Source organism: Pseudopodoces humilis, chromosome 18 (genome assembly GCF_049639895.1).
Source record: "Pseudopodoces humilis isolate 2021_Gansu_Grassland_sample_001 chromosome 18, ASM4963989v1, whole genome shotgun sequence".
NCBI lineage: Eukaryota > Metazoa > Chordata > Aves > Passeriformes > Paridae > Pseudopodoces > Pseudopodoces humilis.
The window spans coordinates 13,311,286-13,329,383 of NC_142217.1; the positions used below are offsets into that span (position 1 = coordinate 13,311,286).

Sequence of the window (18,098 nt, forward strand, 5' to 3'; positions counted from 1 at the left end):
ATCTAATGCCAGCTGGAGGTGGTGGGCACCCACAGAAAAGGAAAAGAGCACCTGTGGTGCCCCAGGCCCCTCAGGATGCACCAGGTGCCTGAGGGACAATTTCCTGCAACCATTGCTGTGCAAGAAAAAGCTGTCTGCCCTGGTTACATCTCCAAGCCATCCACATGCAGCTTCCCCAACACAGGACATTTTGAACAGCTTCTCAAACCCCTGTGAGTCCACAAATTGTAATATCCTGCACCCAGGTGAGAGGGACAGACAAAACCAGGAGGTTGACTGACCTAGAGCCACGTGGCGATTTAGTGGCAGAGATGGGAACAGGAATCCAGGAGGGGTTTTGCTTATGTTCCCTCTGCTTTATCCCCTTTTTTAACACTGTCTTCGTCTCCCATTGCGTAAACACATTCCTGCCAGCCCACACAGTCCTTTGTAAGCTGTTCAAACACAGCAGCAGGCAGACACAGACATCCTCCTCTCCCGAGACCTCCCACAGGGACACCGGGCACAAGAACGACTCTTCTTCAGCAAACTGCAGTCACGAGGGTGCTGGGGACGTGGTGGTGGGGAGAGAAGAGGGAGAGGGTTTTATTAGAGCAGGTAAGGCAGCCAGGACCTGCTCTGCCTCCTCTGTGCTGGGCAGGGCTGCCCGGCTCTGCCCCATGACACAAGGATGGAGTCACAGGCTCCTGGTTGGGCATGACCTGCCTCGTGTCCACCCCACGTCCTTCCAGAGCCACACACATTGCCACATCCATCCTGGATGTGCACATCCAGCCTGGATGCTCTGGTTTAATTAAATTCTCATCAGTGACCTGTGCTCGTTGATGGTGCACATGACTCACCCCAGAAAGCACAGGCTGTCACTCCTGTTTCATTGGAGATGTTTCAATGAAGGGGATTTGAAGGGAGATAAATTGCAAACTTATTAAAAAAATAGGTGCATTCCAGTAATTTTCTTACTTATTGTTATTGCAGAATCATTTAAGTTGGAAAAGACCTTTAAGATCATTGCATCCAACTGTAAATCTAATGCTGCCAAGGCCACCAGAAGCCCAGGAAAGATGGTGAGATCTTTTTCAGCTGGGATGGCTGATGCCTGCCACAGCCTGGATGAGGCTATCAGCAGTTCTGACAGTGATGGGGGCTGAAGTCAGGTGAAGAATTTGTGTGGATAACTCGAAAGCTGCCTTTGCTCAGCAGCCTCCTTTGCCAAAGGAAGTGCAGACAGCGAGGCAGAGCTCATGCCAGCACAAGGAGGGTTCTGTGGGGAGGGAAACCTGGGAATGCTGCAGTGGCACTGCTGTGTCCTTGGCGAATGAAGGAGCAAAAGGAAGGGAAAGTGCAAAAGCAACTTGGTGGTCAGCAGCTGATGACTGCAAAACAAATGGAATTGCAGAGAGACAGCCTGAAGCTCAGATGGCATCTGAGAGCCAGCCTTGTGTTTCCTGTCCCAAAGCAGGCCTGCTATTGTGAAGGGACAGGTTTTGTATCTGCCTCACCAGGTAACACATCAGTCACTCCAACAGAGAGGATGCACCCATGAGCAAGACAAACCTCTGAGCTTTCAGAAAGCCTCACCCATCCCATTCTCCTGCTAGTCAGGAAAGACTCTGTCACTGGAATAATGCCCCAATATCATCAATACTAATTACCTCCGTGCCTGGGTCTACCTTGGCAGACTCGCAGGCATGGCAGGAAGGGGAGCAAGTGGTGCCAGCAGAGTGGAAATGGCTACTGAGCCAGACTGGCAGGTAACAGGGGAGGGAATTCCCCAGCCCAAAGGTGCTCTGTGCTCCCCACCAGCACCATCCATTTATTCTCAAACAGCCCAGTGACACTGGCAGGAGCATCATCCACCTTGTACAGGTGAGGAAGAGAGGCAGACAAAGCACATTCCCTTTGTTCAGTTAGAAGAAGGCTTCAGCCCAGCCTCTTCAGGCCTTTGCTCAGAAATTCTGCAGTCCAAAGGAAAACCTTCTGTTAGATTTTTCCAGTGTACTTGAGATGACTGGCTTCACTAAAAACAAAAGAAGAAAAAGCCCTAATGTGCACTAGGGAATAGGCAGCTGTTCAGGGAAGCATATGCAGTAAGAGAGAAACTGTGTAAGGAAGAAAAAAAAGCATGAAGAAGAGCAATTGGAAGATAGCAGCAAGAATTAAAGTTAGGTCCTAACACAAAACAGGCTGCTACGATACCTGAAAGAAAATTACGTGTGGGAAGTTTAAACACAGGATTTGATGCTGTAACACCATAGATTGCTCAGCAGCTCCTTTTAGAGGCTGCTGATTAGTGCAGCCCAGGATGGGTGCTTGCTGACCCTTCCAGGAATCCCAGCAATCATCCAGCAGGAAGGCACCACGCTCGCACAGCGACGGCCGGCGCCCCCGGGGCTGAGCTGAAATCAAGCCTCCAACAACCATACCAGCAAACTGAAAACAAAACATGAAAATTAAATAACTTGCAATTAGCAAGAATGAGGAGTTAAGAGAGGCCTACAGTCCCTAATCAGTCTCTTGCTGCCTGGCCTGCTCCACCGATGAGGCCCATTGTTAGTTTTGACTGTGTGTGCAAGTGTGCGAGGCGGCTGCTGGAAGAATAGCTCTCCATCGAAATTGTCATTTCCTTCTCCCCTCCAGACTCATCAAAGGTGAAGAGGAGGGGAGAAGATAGAGATACAAAAAGAAACAAACAGCTAGAACAGGCTTCTCCAAGCCACTCTGCTAGGTTTGAGGAGGAATAACTGAACCTGCAGGTATGCCAAGAATGTGGACTCAAGAACCACAGCTCTCAACAGTGCTGTCAGCTTCAAGATGAAACAAGAGCACTCAGGAGAATAAAAGTAATCCCTGCATTAAGCATCCTGCTTTTTCTGAGCTGTACATCATTTACCAGCATTCCCTGGCCAGACTGGCACTCAGACTGTGCTGGAATCTCAGCAGACCAGATTCTCTTTGCATGTTTAACCACATGAGTTTTGCCTCCCCCTTTCAGCAAGCAGTTTGTCAACATCACTTTTTGTTTAAAAAACAGCCTCCAAGTTCTTTCTTGTCCAATCCAGCCTCACTTCCCTGCTGAAGAAAAGAGAATTAAACTATTGCATCTTGTGCTCACTGCTGCCCTGCTGTGTTTTACACTCCTGGTCAATACAGAAGAGGATAGTGAGGTGCTCAAGCCATGGGGCAAGGAGGACTGGACAGTTCAAGGTGGTGTCTGTCCTTCCACCACACCCTTCTTCCATTCAATTGGAAAAAATATCCCATATCCTTTTTACACCCTTATGCTCAGCCTCTGCACTCACAGTGATCTACATCAGAAGCAATTGTTCACTTTTCAGGTGGCCCTGAAGTTTGGTAGTTACAGTTCCCCTTACAGATCTGCAAACAAATTCTGCATTTAACTCCTTAAAGAGGTGTGCAAAGACAGCGTGGGCACACCAGCTTTGCACAGCTTTTTAATTTATCAGGTTGTAGAAAAGCTGTTAATTTTACTTCATTTTATGGCTGTATTACCAATCCAACAGGACACCAATAAAGGTTTTATTTTGCAGCAAGAAGTGCCAGCCCTGGAGCAGGCCACATTCTCAAGCTATGTCAAGATGCTTCTGTTTTGTTTGCTGTCTGTTATCTAGGGTATTCTCTCTCAAGGAATACAGCTTATCAACCTGGGGATGCTCTTCAATGAACTACCGCTGGTATTTGGGTTTTCATTTGATAATTTTGACAGAAAATAACAACATGGGTGAGACCTGAAATCAGAGAAAATTTTGTGCTCTGCAAGACTAAACACTGAGGATATAGAAAATACCTGTCTAAAGGCAGCCTTGTGGCCAGGATTATTTATGAGCTCAGACACATAACACCACTGTGACACTGGAAAGAGTTTGTCTGGTTTAACTTCCTTCCCAACCAATTTAGACCCAAATAATTTAGGTATGAATTATCAAGAAATCTGAGCACTCCTTCCTAAGCAGAGGAATCGACACCAGAAAGGTTGCAAACATTGACAATTTCACAGGATCAGACTGATGACCTGCTTAGCCCAGAATCTTTTCTAAGTGACCAGCCCCACATTCACTCTGCAACACTGGAAACAGTTTACCTAAAGCATTGAGAATAATCAAGAACAGATTGCTCCCTCTTCTTCATTCAAGTCTTTATTCCCATTTCCAGAGGATGGACTTGAATGCTGCCAAGTACAGAAGCAGCAAAATCATTTGTATACCCAAGCCAAAAAACAAGCAGCATGAAGGGGAATGTCTCTTCCTAACCTCTATGGTAAGGAGCTGCCTTTACACCTCCAAGCAGAGAGCTCTGAATGTCCCTACTTAAGGTAAATGTACATATTTAATGTAACACTAGATAATATTATTTGTCCACAAAGATATCTTAACATTTCAGAAAATGCAGTGGCCTCCTGCTCTCAGTAGTTCCTTGAAGTCATAGGGTCTATCAAATAAAAGGATTTCTACTCTTATTCTTTTAAATTTATTGACTTCAAATGCTTTGGCTGTGACTATGTCCTTGGGCACACAGAAAGAAAAAAGCCTTCGATTTAATTTCTTTCCACTGTTTGTTCATTTGTACAAGTGTCTCTAAATCATCTCCTCTTCAAATTTGACCAGTCTTTCTGTTTACTGAAGGACTTTCTTCGTCTGAAACAATTGTCATTGCCTTTCTAAAGGCCTCATTTCCTTACTCCCATTCAGGACAAAGCCAGAGCCAAGGATAAACAGCACAATGTACACCTGGCCAGGCAGTGACAGCCTGATCTGCCACCTCCTCATTCCGAGCTGGATAAGCTGATCCAGAGGTTCCCCAGCAATGTTTGTTTGTTTGAACAGGTATCTTTAATGGCTTGTTACAAAGGGAGTTGAGGCAGCTCCTGGATATCTGATGAGTGGGCTGGTCTAGGCGCACCACTGAAGCATCACACAGAGCACAAAGTCTGCGCCACGGCTGGACACATCTAATGGAGCAGCAACAGGAATGGAATATGAAACTGTCAAGTGCCCCAGGAGCTACAATGCATTACAGCCCACAGAAAAAATCATCAGAATCTAAACTCCTGGTGAGGAATCTGTAACAGCCTTTCCACAGCATTTAATTGAAACAATAAAAAGGAGCAAACAAAGCGGGGCAAGCCCTGAAGGCTGAGATGTGCCTTTCTGCCCACGCACTCACAGAGGGGCTGAAAATCACTGGGACATCCTTCAAGCTGATGAGCTCATCTGTTGCACCAATAGGGATCACAAATAAATACTGGTATGGTTTCATTGGAATTCAGTGCTCATTTATAGATGCAGTCATTGACATTCCCAGCACAGCACTGTGATTAACCCTTTCACAGGAGCTGTAATCCCAATTAATGCAAACTGCCTGGACACATACAGCAGGTAGATAATAAGCTCCACTATAGTAACAGCACACCTTGGCCAGGAAAACCAAGCACATCTTTCATCTTCATTTAGCTTTGAAGGGGTTACATTACAGGAGCTCCTACTGCATCCCTCACTTAAAATTAAATGCCACCAGCAGTGCTACTGAAATATGCTTTTAAAGTTTACAGCCGAACTACAGAAGCTTGTAAAGTGCCAAGGGACTTCTCTGGTTTAATTATATAGACCCTGTTCCATAAACTGCTCGAATAGAATAAATACAAATAGCATCCATGCTTTGTGACCTCTCTGGGTTAATGAAATGCACACAAACACCCACAGTCTGCTATGGCTCAGAAATTCCACAGCATAAACACACAACCCTGCTAGAAGCTGAAGTCAGGATTCAAGCCTTCATACTTACATGAGAACCAGCTGCCTGGACTCAGCAAGGAAATAATTTGTTGTTTATATTCTACTACTATTCAAAGCTGCAGTCGGTGGGAATTGTCTGCGATTTATTGAACAGGGAGAAAGAGTCTGAAATTTTCTTGTTCATGTTGTAATTAGCAAATCTGCTCCTCTTGTCCAGAGAGAGGTGGTGAGATAAGAGAGGCTAAGGAATTCCAAGAATCAATAAATGACCCACCCCTGGCTCTAAGAAATGTGCAGAGAGAGAAATCTGTACTTTTGTATCCCCTCTCCTGCATATAAATTACTTATATTGCCATTTCACCAAGGAGAGTTTCCTTCTACTAAAGACAAGTTCCTGAGCTGCCATTTCTCATGCATGTGGCCAACACAGAATTTTCTCGCATTTTCTTAACTTTCTCCAAGTATGCCATCTCTCCTGTAGTAAAGAAAAAGCTGCAACTTGTACTGTCCGGCCATGGCATCCAACAGACACCTCCAGGAGTCTGCTGAAGTTTCATTCATTAAATGTTTAACACTACAGGTGTGAGCACAGGTCTCTGGAGGTGTTAGAGCAGCACTGCACCATCTCAACAGAGAACTGTTTTCAGGATTCTATAGCAGCACCTTAAAACCAACAGAATTATTCTCTTCCCTGGGCACAGGGCTTTCTTTTCTTACTGCCCTGTGCCCCAGGTCATCCAGAACTCTCCTAAGGCCAAGCAATATGACTGTTTTGGGGATATTTTCCTAGTTTTACTAAAGTTTTACTAGGTGCTGTCTTATACATACCCTCACTTGCTTTATTTGTTGGGTTTTATTTGTTTTATTTTCTTTCCTGAGGCACTAAAATTGCAGAATGGGAAAATATTTGTCCTGTTATACAGAGAAAGAATCTTGCAGCCATCCACATGTGGCACACAGCTGTAGGTCTGCAGAAACAGAACTTCTCCACTTTCTGCTACAGAGTTCCCTCCTGTACTGAACACCTCCAAACCCCTTCATAAAGGAGATTTGCCCTAGGGAGGATCAGTGGGAGGCAGGTATAATTTTAAGTGCTGTTGTGTTTGCCACAGAGAAGAAAGTTTTCCTACTGACCTGTAAACTTGGGCTGCTGGCACTTGAACCAACCTAAATAAAGACAGGACTTAACAGCTTGGTGACTTCTAATGTCACACCTCAGCTCTCTAATGCATCTAATGCTTCCAGCTTCATCTGGAAGGCAACACAGCAGAGAAACAACCCCTCTGTCACGGTACAGCCTCACAGCCCACCCAGCCAGACCAGTAACAGCACCTGACAGACAGAAGACAGACTGTTATTGCTACTCGTCTGTGCCGCTCACATAAATGGCACTTCACACACACCAGGATAAGTTGCTGCTCAAAAGGGATTCCAATTTACATAAAGACAAGATGATGACACGCAGACAAGCTAGAGGATGGTAAAAAGACATAGGGACATATATCTCATAGTGAAGTAATGATGAGCCTTGATGGTTACATAAGGTTTTATTACTGCGGCATATAACTGATAATATAAAAAGGTGAAGTGCCAGGCCAGATGCCTGAGGTTTTATGCATATATAGTCTCTTATCCTTACTCCAGACTTTGATATATAAGTGGGAGACCAGATGTCAAACCTCCTACCTTTTAACAGAAGAAAGGATCTTTACTTCCCTCATGAGGAACACTCTGCCATGTAGCAGGGGGCAGTGATTTTCCAGTCTAATCACTGAGAAAGAGCAAATACACCCTGACACATTGAAAACCATGAACCCAAAGAAGCAGGTGCAGCCAGGGGTGCACAGACCTACCTTGAAAAGCAGGCAGTCCCCCTGGTGCTCGGCATAGATGGAGCTGAGCCTGTACTGGTTCTCCGTGGTGATGTCGATCTGGTACCCCGTGAGTGTGTAGCACACCTTGCGGAACTCCTGGATCTTGGTCTGGAAAACTTCTTTCAGGCGCTGGTTCTTCAGTTCTGCACTTTCCACTTGCTTCTTCAGCTCTGGGTAAGGGAAGAAAACGGGTACTTTCTTATATGTCACCGGCACAGAGCCCTTGTGCTGTATTTATGGTGCTAGCCAAACTGAGTGAATTGAAAAGGTTAATTAAAAAGTGAATTAAGCAGGCAGAGTAAAGAAACAAGCAAGCTGGATGCCTCTCCTCCTGGCCCCAGCAGACCAAAAGATAGTAAAAACTGGAGAGTAAGGAAAACAGACATGTCTTGGTAGGATGGATTTTTCTTTTGCTCATCCAGTCTTTTAACAACATACTACAAAAATCCAAAGCTATAGCAACCGTTTCCCCACATGCACACGACATGTTTCCTACACAGAACCCAAGAGAAGGGTGCTCCTCTACACAAAGCAATAGAGTGGGAAAATGGTCCAAAATACACCTCCCTATGGTTGCATCAGGAAGAAGCTGCCTGCAAGGGAAATCTCCTCCAATGGAGGAGATTTGAGGTAGGTGTTTTGATCTCAAATTGACACAGTCAAGTTTTGGGAAGGGGCTTTTATTGTGATAAAAAGCCTGGACAGCTCCTCTGCCTCTTTGCATTTACTACCTTAACTGGACTAGTCCCTATCAGAGAGGTCCTGGGAGACTGCCTGCCACTCACCCTGTGTTTTATTGCTACAAAGGGAGCTGCCAGTACTGTGAATCCTTCAAGAGGATACACAGCAATTACCATGAATCTTTCACCCAAGGTGCCTTCTGAGTAATTAAACCTCGATTTATCATCCCATTAATTACAGAGATTGGCTTTACTTTAATATACACTAGAGATGTCTCCCAAGTCAGCCTGTTTTATCAACACTGCAGTCCAGGCTTAGGAAAAATCCTGAGACTCTTTCTAACAGCAAACAAATAGACTTCCCCAGTCAAATACCTCTTTGTCATTCTGAAGTTTAAGGCTTGGTGCTGTGATCAGAGACATAACTGCAGCATTTGTAGCCCATAATGTCTTTAGTTTAGCTAGTTCAGGTCCAGCAGCAGGACAGCAGGAACTTCTCAGCAAGGTGACTGCTGGAATATGAGGAATGTTTTTCGCTGGGTTTATAGAGCCCATACTAAAGCATTATCACTTCCCAAGTGAGCTGGAATTTTTTTTGCTTGAGTACTTGCTGGGAAGTGTTTGCATTGGCCTCCCAGGCACAGTGCAGGGAGGATGTAGGATGAAAACTGCAAGGCCATGGACTCACCAGCAACATTCACCTCTGAGCAGCTGCAGGCACACCAGGAGAATGCCAGTCACCTCTCATCTCCTGCACTGCTTTGGTTAGGCACAGTGGGTGGAACAAAAGGATAATTCAATGTGTTAAGTTAAAATGCCTTAAATGCCACTGAGGATGCCCCTGCTCAGAAGTACTTTGGCCTTAATCCAACTCAGTTTAATCCCCAGGCAAGGACAGGAACTCTTTAATGGTTAAAGAGAACAACATGTCCCTTTACTTCTGAGTGAGAGCATCCACACAAGGAGAGTTAACACTGGCCAGCTCCTTACCTTCAGCTAACCCAGATCCACCTTCCTGAGCAGCTTTGGGTGGTGATGCACAAGCAATGACTGCCTTTACACTGGGCATCCCCCAGCTACATCTTGCTTTATGAAAGGAGCAAACCAGTCATGGGGAATATCACCAGTTGGTTCATTAAAAACCTGCTATACAGGGAACCTCCTAGTTGTAGGGGGATGTAAAGTAAGTAGAGAATGTCCAAACCACCCTTAATGGCACAAAGGGCTGTGTCTTGCACACAGTCCCTTCTCATGAGCTCAAAAAGGCTCTTTTCTGACCACCCACCTTCCCACTCACAGCAACTTATCAATGTGTGATTAACTCAACCCTTCTCTGGATTATTACAACCCTTTCCCCATCATCTCAGCTGTACTGATCTTTGATTAATCAAGTAATCATCCTCTGAAACTGGGAGATTAATGGGTGGCTCTGACCTGGACATTCTCAGTTTTCATTCAGCTATGCAACTGTTAAGGACAAAATCCTATATATGAAAGTAAAAATTCAGTGACCACACTGCAGTGGTAAATAACATTTCGTCACTGTCAGACACAGCCCTGCCTTTAATATATTGCCCATGTCCAATAGCAATATTTTTTTTCCCTAATAAATGCAGCCTAGCCTTGGAAAAGTAAATCTGCCTCTTCCTGCTGCATCTCAGAGGTTGCCTTTCCCAACTTTTATAACCTTGGAGGTGGATGGCACCCTAATTCATTAACTCCTTGAACAGCTTTCGTTATTCATGAAGAGTTAGTGCCTTTTCCACTGTTTTGTCTCTCGGACTTGGTCCTGCCAGGGGCCACCAGGAGCATCCTCACCCCCACCCAACAGTGCTGGCCCACTTAAACAACCCTCTGACTCTGCAAGAGCAACTGAGTGATGGCAACTGCTTCCCTCCACTACCCTCAGGGTGAGAAAGGAAAAACTTTGACTACAATCACTCTTTCATGCAAGAAATCTGGGGCTTTCCAGTGCAACTGAAGTACCAGGGAGCCTTCACCCCCGACTGCCCTTGTTGCCTCCCTGCTGCTCCTCCTGGCCCTCTTTCCAGAGCCTGCGGCAGTGTTGGTGTCCTGGCTGGAGGAATTCATCTGCATGAAAAACTCATCTGCTCCTCAGAGATGCCTTCTGTCAGCCACTGGCACAAGGTGCTGAGCTCGGGAACTGCTAATGGAGATGCAGCTGAATGTGCCAGGGGTGGGACAAAGCCTTGTCATCCCTTCCTGACTCCCTCAGCAATTGCCCAACAGGGATTCTTGAGCTTAGGGACAGGAATAAAACCCAAGCAGGCACAGGGACACGATAGGAACGCCTGATTTGCAGCTGCCCCCAGTGAAAGGTCCATTGAACCCTGACTGTAAAACAGAGATTGCTCTTCCTTTACGCCCAATTAAGCCGCAGTCCTCAGCAGCTCAGCCACAGCTGCTGGTGCCTCCCTCCTGCAGTGTTTATCCCCTGGGAACAATTCAACCCGGGGCTGTTCCTGGTTTAACTCAGGACAGCACAGCACTGGGACTGCTCCCCAGCTTTCCACTGAGGGATCTGCTGACACAACCAAGAAAGCACACCATGAGCAGGATCCGTGGAAGAGTAACTTCAGAGGGAGGTAAACTGAGACCTGAGAGAAGTCAGATGGGATCCCACTGCAGGGACAAAGCTGTTCAAGATGTCCTAGGATACCGTTCATACCTTTCCAGCATAGTTCTGCAGGTTCTGTGTGATACCAGCCAGCCCAGGCCAACATCTCAGCCACCTTGGGGTGTCTAAAATGGCAAAGAATGTCTATTTTTAGGGTACCTACAGAGCCTCTCTGCACCATGGGTCTGTCCAAGTACAGACCTGGCACCACGGAGTCCCTGCACGCAGCCAGCAGGACAGCAGCACGTGCATGGATTTGGGGACAGTAATTAACCTTTCTAATATATCCCCCATCAAGTGAAGATGTTCAGCTAAAAGGCAGCTCATTGTTTGCTCTGCATCTGAATTCAAAGCTGTGGAAACACTAATTCTTAAGCCTCACCTAATACCGCTAATTCCCGCCAAATTTCTAGCACAGTCAGGAAAAACTGATTTACAAGTCATCACTTGCACAGAGTGCAACTCAGCTGTTTCAGAACAGTGCTTAAGGCACAGCCACAGAAGCCATGGAACAGAGGGAGATCCTTTTGGGATGATGGGTCAGGTGCAGTGGCAGAGCTGGGCTCCAGTGACAGCACTGATGTGTCCACCCCTTTATCTACCACCTACAGAAAACTGAACATCTTGATCCATTCAGATCTTTCCCAATGTTTGGAGAATTAGATTTAACTACATCTTTAAAAGACAGCATTTGAAAACTAGAATCTCTGTATTTAGAGAACCTGTTTGAGTTCCTGCATTTGACTTTGTTCCACTTGCACAACACAAGTGAGAGAAGCTGCAGAGGCCATGGATGGGGAAAATCACACCAAAAACACCCTTCATCCCAAAGAAGGGATGCCAAAGCATCTCCAAGTTTATGAAACAAATAAGAACTGAGAAAATAAGCATGAGGTTGTGCAGACCATGCCTTGGTTGGGGATAACAACTGGCCTGATTAAAAAAAAAAATAAAAAAATAAAAGAGAACAAAGAGAACAGGAAAATATATAGAAATACTGTTCCATCTCCTTTGTATTCAGGCTGAGAATATGTACGAAAAGTTGCCTGTCCTGAAGAGCTTGATGTGGAAAAAATATCGTCACTGAAATAAAAAATCATTAATCTGTTAGAAAATTAATATTGCCAAATGATTAATTCCTCCTAATGATACTCCTTCTTGAAACACCTTGTATTTTCACACACTTACACTGACTTTAATGAATAATTCAAACTATTTTGGATAAATAAATAAAATATGAGTTGGGCTTTTTTGGTCTCATATTGGAAATGTCACTGCTTTTTAGTCCATTGCTTTGAGACTCCTTACATCTGAAACTGTTCAGAGCAGCCTGGAAATACCACAGCTCTGGCTCTTGCTCCAAGTTCAGCCAGGTCAATCAATAACAATTGCAGCCTCTACACCAAAGAAAACCAAATTCACGCTTAGCCTTTTCAGCAGGGAAAGAGGAGGAAACAATGTGACTCTGAGCATGCCAAAAGTGGCATGAAATTCAATGTATCACTACTCTTTTCCAGGAAAATACAAATTGGTTCTGCCCATCCTCAAAGATGCCACAAGCTATGCAGCTGAATTAATTCAGCTGCAATCCCAGCTAACATATATCTCTCTCAGAAAGGCCTGCAGTCCTTCCTAACTCTCCATTAAAGGTTACTTTCCTTCAGTGACATGTTTGGGGGTCACTCACTCCAACACACACAGGATAAAGAATTTACACATCAATTCCTGTCCCTGCTGACCCTGCCAGGGTGCCTCAAGACAGACACCACTCAACAGTGCTCTGGACTGCATTGTCACCAACCCTGCTTCATTTAAACAAGAGATGGCTTAAATTTTCTTTCCAGCTTACAGAAGGGATGCCAGAACCACCTTGTTCACACAAGGTCCATAATGGGAAGAGGAAACACTTTTCTCAGTTCCAAGCAGCAAGACACAATTACCTTTATTCTCCTCCATCTGCAGGAGCTGCTGCCATGCAGTGGCACCCCTTAATCACCCCCCTGCACCCCAAACTGGTTTGAATTAATCCATCCACTGCAGGTCTGTCCTTCCCATCTTTCTCTCTGGGACCCTCCCAGTCATTCCCCTGCTCAAATCCCGAGCTGAAATTTTCTTTGCCAGCCTCAGTTTATGAGGAGCAGCAAAGTCTGAAAAGAGTTCTGCGATATTCTGTGAAGGGCACAACATAAAAATAAATTGTATCGTGTTAAATAAAGGCTAATAGGAGAAGAGCTGAACATTTTCTGATGTAGGCAAGTTTACGACCATTGCTTTTGAGAAATAAAATTCGCTTTGCTAGATTTTATAGGCGTGTTTTATGCCCTGGGGGAGTGGGACCACACAGCCCCACACCACCCCTCCTCGACCTTACAGTCTGGCAGCCTCACACTGCTCTCTGCAAAACTTGAAATTTGTGACATTACAGCCATGAATTATAACTTTTCTTGAAGGTAAAAACAGTTTTATATTCAACAGACCACACTGGCTGTTCAATTTGAAACCTAAGTGGTATTTATTTGATCAGTCAACATTGGTTTATTTTTAAACCGTGTATGTACCATATGGTTCAACGCACTGCCCAGCCCCCTTTCAGCCACCAGCTTGCCCTTCCAGCAGCTCTGGGGAGAGTTTTCAAAGGCAGCACAGCACAAGTAAAGGTCTCCACCACCATGACCAGCTGCAGCTCTTGCACTGCCCGAGAACTCTCCACTGAAAAATAAAAACTTTCCCAGATGTTTCCCTTCACTGAAGATGGTTGGCTGAAGGCCCCATTTCAGACAACCCATGTACCTTTACAAAGGCACCTCTTCTTGGAAAGAAGTCCATAATTAATTATCCTCTGATAACTTGCAGAAAGCAGCTGAGGACACTGGAAGGGCAAGGTGAGAGCAGCAGGACACTGAGGACCAAAGAGAGGAAGCCGTGGAGAAGCATGAACTCTCTCTTGCAGTACCTGCACACACAGAACATGGGGCAGGATCAAGTAAAGGGTGATTTTCTTTTCTTCCTTTTGCTAAGGCCCAGATTACAACACCAAATTGCAAAACTCAAGCACACCTGAAGTTGGCCAATGAACCACCACTGAGCAAAAGGCTCTCTCAGGGCATCCCAGTCTGGGCACTGCTTGGAGCTTTCTCTGTCCTTCTTCTCCTTGGTGGCAGTTTTGGAGTGGGGGAAGGCAGAAAACAATTGGGCTTTTGGAAGCTCAGCTCAGTTCCTCAGCCACCCCTGCAGCTGTTCTCAGTGGAGGCAGCACAGTGTTGTGTGAAGAGACCCCAGGTACCACTAACATCTGTGGCTGTAATGATGTGAGCAGCCTCAGAACTCAGTGGGGGCAGCAACACACACCCCAGACACAGGAGAAATTAACCAAAGGAAAACTATTTATTGCCCAAGATGGACTTCATCTATTAGCATGACATGGCAAAAACAGTTTGGAAATGAGGGTGGTCACACTGGTCATAAATCGTGACCCAAGCAGGAAGACATCTCCCTCCACCTCCCAAACCATGATTAAATTCTGCCAGCCACATTTCCCTTCCATATGGCAATTACAGCCCAACAGCTCTTCTCAGAACAAAGTGATGTCAGCCAGAGCTGCAGCAAGTCATTAACTTCGGATGCAAATACAGCCTCACCTTAAAAACACAAATACACTGTGTCACTTCAGTTTACAGCAAAGTACTTCTGCTTCTAGAACTAGCCAGCAAATCTCAGGCATTAAGTCTTCCAGAATATATGTTTTCCAGGTAATCTATTTTGGAGTTAAAAAAAAAGTCAGTGGGACTTTTCATGGGCTGTAGTTCAGGGAAGTCAGGTAGCAAAAAACAGGGGCATAACTTGTACCACTTGTCAGATGAAGGAAAATCACTTCTCCACTAAGTTGCTTCCAAGAAAAAGAGTGCTTTGAAACCACTCAAGTGTCTAATGAAAAGATTAATCCTAAGAACTATATCATTAACATATATAATATGCATTGTTAATTAGACAGGGTGGTCTGCAGAAGCATCTAATAGATTCATTTATCCTCTGCCTATCACCTCCCCTGCACTCTGCCCATTATTTTGTTTCCATTGGCACATCACTGCTCTCTGTACTACCCCAAAACACTGGAAGCATTTAAACCTCTGAAAAAGCACCCAACATCTGCTATTAAACCAAATGAGAAAAACAACTCCAGAAATAGCGATTTGTTCTCTCTCACAGTGAAGACTTTTTGCAGGAGCTTTAGTAATTCACAGCACAGGGTGGACAATATTCAATCATGCATTAGAGAGTGCTTCACAGTCTATTAGCTGATGATGCTCACACCAAAGCTGTGAACGGGAGATTTCCACCGCTGGCAGGAGATGATTTCAAGCCTTCCCAGGAGCAAAGCCATTCTGCTCTTACTCATGGAACTTTTTATAGTCAAATTCAGGTGCTGAGACTCATGGAAATGCTATTTTGACTCAGTGGTAGTGTCCAGGATTATGTTACTTACAGTTTCTTGTCTCCCTCTGTTCCCTGCACCGCAAAGGCTGTGCTCACATCACACAAAGTTTGTAGCTTTGCAGGCAGACAGTCAAAATACAGAACTAACAAATGCCTCATGAGGTTCCTCCCATGTCTAAAGTCCCTATCAAATAACTCTGTGATGTAAGACAGACACAGGGCATCATACAGGCACCCTTTAGTTCTGATTTGGGATGCACAGACCAAACTCTCAACCCTGCAGTCCCTGACGGGGAGCATGGCTGTCAACAAGCCCTTCTGCCCATATAAAGACTTCTCACAGTCATTATAACCTGATTCCCATCTCCAGAACTCGGTTTTTTGTGACACTGTACCCTGCCCCGTGGGGTGGCTCAGAAAGGTCAGCCAATGGCCCCATGGGCACTGAGCACAGCCTGCAGGGCACAGCCAGGAAAATGCACAGGCTGCAGCCAGCTGGGAGAACACAATGGCACTGCAACAGAGAAAGGCAAGGCTCTGCAGCACGCCACATTACTTGTGTTTTTAATGGCAGAAGATTGTGGAGTTTGTTTTAGGGCTTTTGTTCCAAAGGAAATTAAGCTCTAAAAAGCCTCCACTTGCTCCTTCTATTCAATCCTTTTTTCCTCCCCAGTTTATCCCTGAATAGTGTTTTGAAGTATTGGCACTGTAAATGTATTGCTCCTGGCATGAAAGCTCTCTCGATGCCAACTAGTCAAACCTTTCCCAAACCCTTCTCCCTGCTCTTTGTGCTCCTGCAGCAGGACCCAAAGGCACTCTGCGCAAGAATCACATCAGATGTTTCCTCTGAGCACTCTTCTGAGTGCCCCAGACCTCCTCCCACGGGATAGCAGGTTCTGCCCTGTTTTTATTGGCATATTTTTCATGTTCTACTTCATTGTCTGGTGTCCACTTTATGAAAACAATCCTTTAAAGATGCTCATGCTGGAACGGAGTGCTGGTTCAGCGTGGAGCAGCAGCAGAGCAAGAGGGGAAAAAGGACTTTCAAACAACAGAACTGCAGGACTGTGACACAGATGTAAAGACAAGCAAACTTATTTCCCTGGAGCATGAAAGATGTTTGGAAACAGAGCCATCTCCTGGATAACCAGGCTTTCAATCATGTTATTCCAGCCTCTATTTCCATTGCAGGAGTCTGAGACCTCAGTATGAACAAGGGGGGGTTATTTCCCTTAACCATGTGCTGGTACTCTGGGCCAAGAGGTAAAGGCTCAATGTCTCCAAGCAATGTCCACAAACCATGCCAAGGCTGGAGGACACCAAAATCATCTCTGGGCAGGGAGACAGGAAAGGTAACATCTGTCTCAGCCCAAATGCCAAGTCTTCTCTCCTGATCCTGAATTATTCATCACGTGCTAACTTCCAAGCCAGTATAGTTTTCAATTTTTAAATATTTAATAATTGGGTATTAAATATTCATGCAATTTTATTAGAAATTTTGGAAGATGGGCACTAGGGCTCTAATTGTAAAGTTCATCATTAGGACCGACTGCCTACTGAGAGAGACCTTCTGGCTACCTAGAAAGAGAAGGAAGAACAGAAAAGCTAAAACAAGTATTTATGGACCTCTCTGCCTCTAGACTGCAGAAGAGCAGAGACACTTATGCCATTTGTTTTCAAAAATGCATCACCTCTTTATGAAAAGGTGAGAAACCTACACTGGGAACACGCTAGTCAGCTGCAGACTAAAGAGCTTCTAAGAGTTTAATTTCAGTGCCACAGAGAAAGATGTCCACCTCAGACAGCTGCAGTGGATCTGGCTGGTAAACAGAGCCTCAGATTACAAGAAAAATATGCAGTAAGTCTTGGTTAGGATTCAGGGCAGAGGCAGGGACAGTTCAGCTCAATACAGCCCTAGAAGGACACAGATTCCTCCCTTCCTCTGATGCCTACTCAGAGGGGACATGGTCTCCCCTGAGCTGGTCTAATAACTTGGATTCATTAATTTTCCATGGCTGTTTCTCTTGAAGTAGTTCCTGCAGACCATGTTTTCCTCCTTTTTAGTAGATGACATGTCTTTAACCCTGATTCCTGCTGAGAGCGAGCCCATGTTCCTGTCCCTCTGTATTATGAGCACACGTTCCCCACTGGGATGGAAATTGTATGGTTTACACAAAAGATAACACAAAAGGCCTGGAATTATATGCAAATGAATGGATCCATTCCTCACTTCTTACCATCAAAAGTCTGACTTTCCAGCAACTGCATGAGGTGATTTCTGCACCAGCTTACAAACAAAGGGCATCTCTGTGTTATTAACATCTCACTGTGGCAAGCAGTTTGTCACCTTTCACAAGAATTATCTGAAAAGACACCAGCAATTATTCCCAAGGAGATTACTGGGTGGCTACATCCCAGCAAAGCAGCTGGAAGCTCAAGAGACACAATATTCACCAGGAAAACTGCTTTCTCAAGTCAAGAGAACATGGAACAGATTAAAAAATGAACTGACTGGAAACAAACACAAAAGTAGAGGTAAAGTCATGCTTGTTCCCTTCAGTTTTGTTCATCCCTATACCAGCATTAGGAACACACCTTCAAAAGAAAGCTAAAAGCTCTTGATTATGACACGAGACAACAGGACATTAACTCTGCAGACTTATCCTGGGAAGAAGCTTGGTATTTACAATAGAAGTCCCAGAGGAAGAATGACTCCAGCACC

The 18,098-nt window shown here is 45.1% G+C and overlaps 1 protein-coding gene across 6 annotated transcripts in view; it reads right to left on the reverse strand.

Moving 5' to 3' along the window:
* Positions 1-18,098, reverse strand: part of MAD1L1 (mitotic arrest deficient 1 like 1) — a 346,102-nt gene that overhangs the window by 82,444 nt on the left and 245,560 nt on the right. For all 6 annotated transcript variants that reach the window (XM_088064345.1, XM_088064346.1, XM_088064344.1 and 3 more), the window contains one exon: positions 7,604-7,794. In XM_088064345.1, coding sequence (XP_087920471.1) covers positions 7,604-7,794 — 191 coding nt within the window. The remainder of the gene's footprint in view (positions 1-7,603; positions 7,795-18,098) is intronic.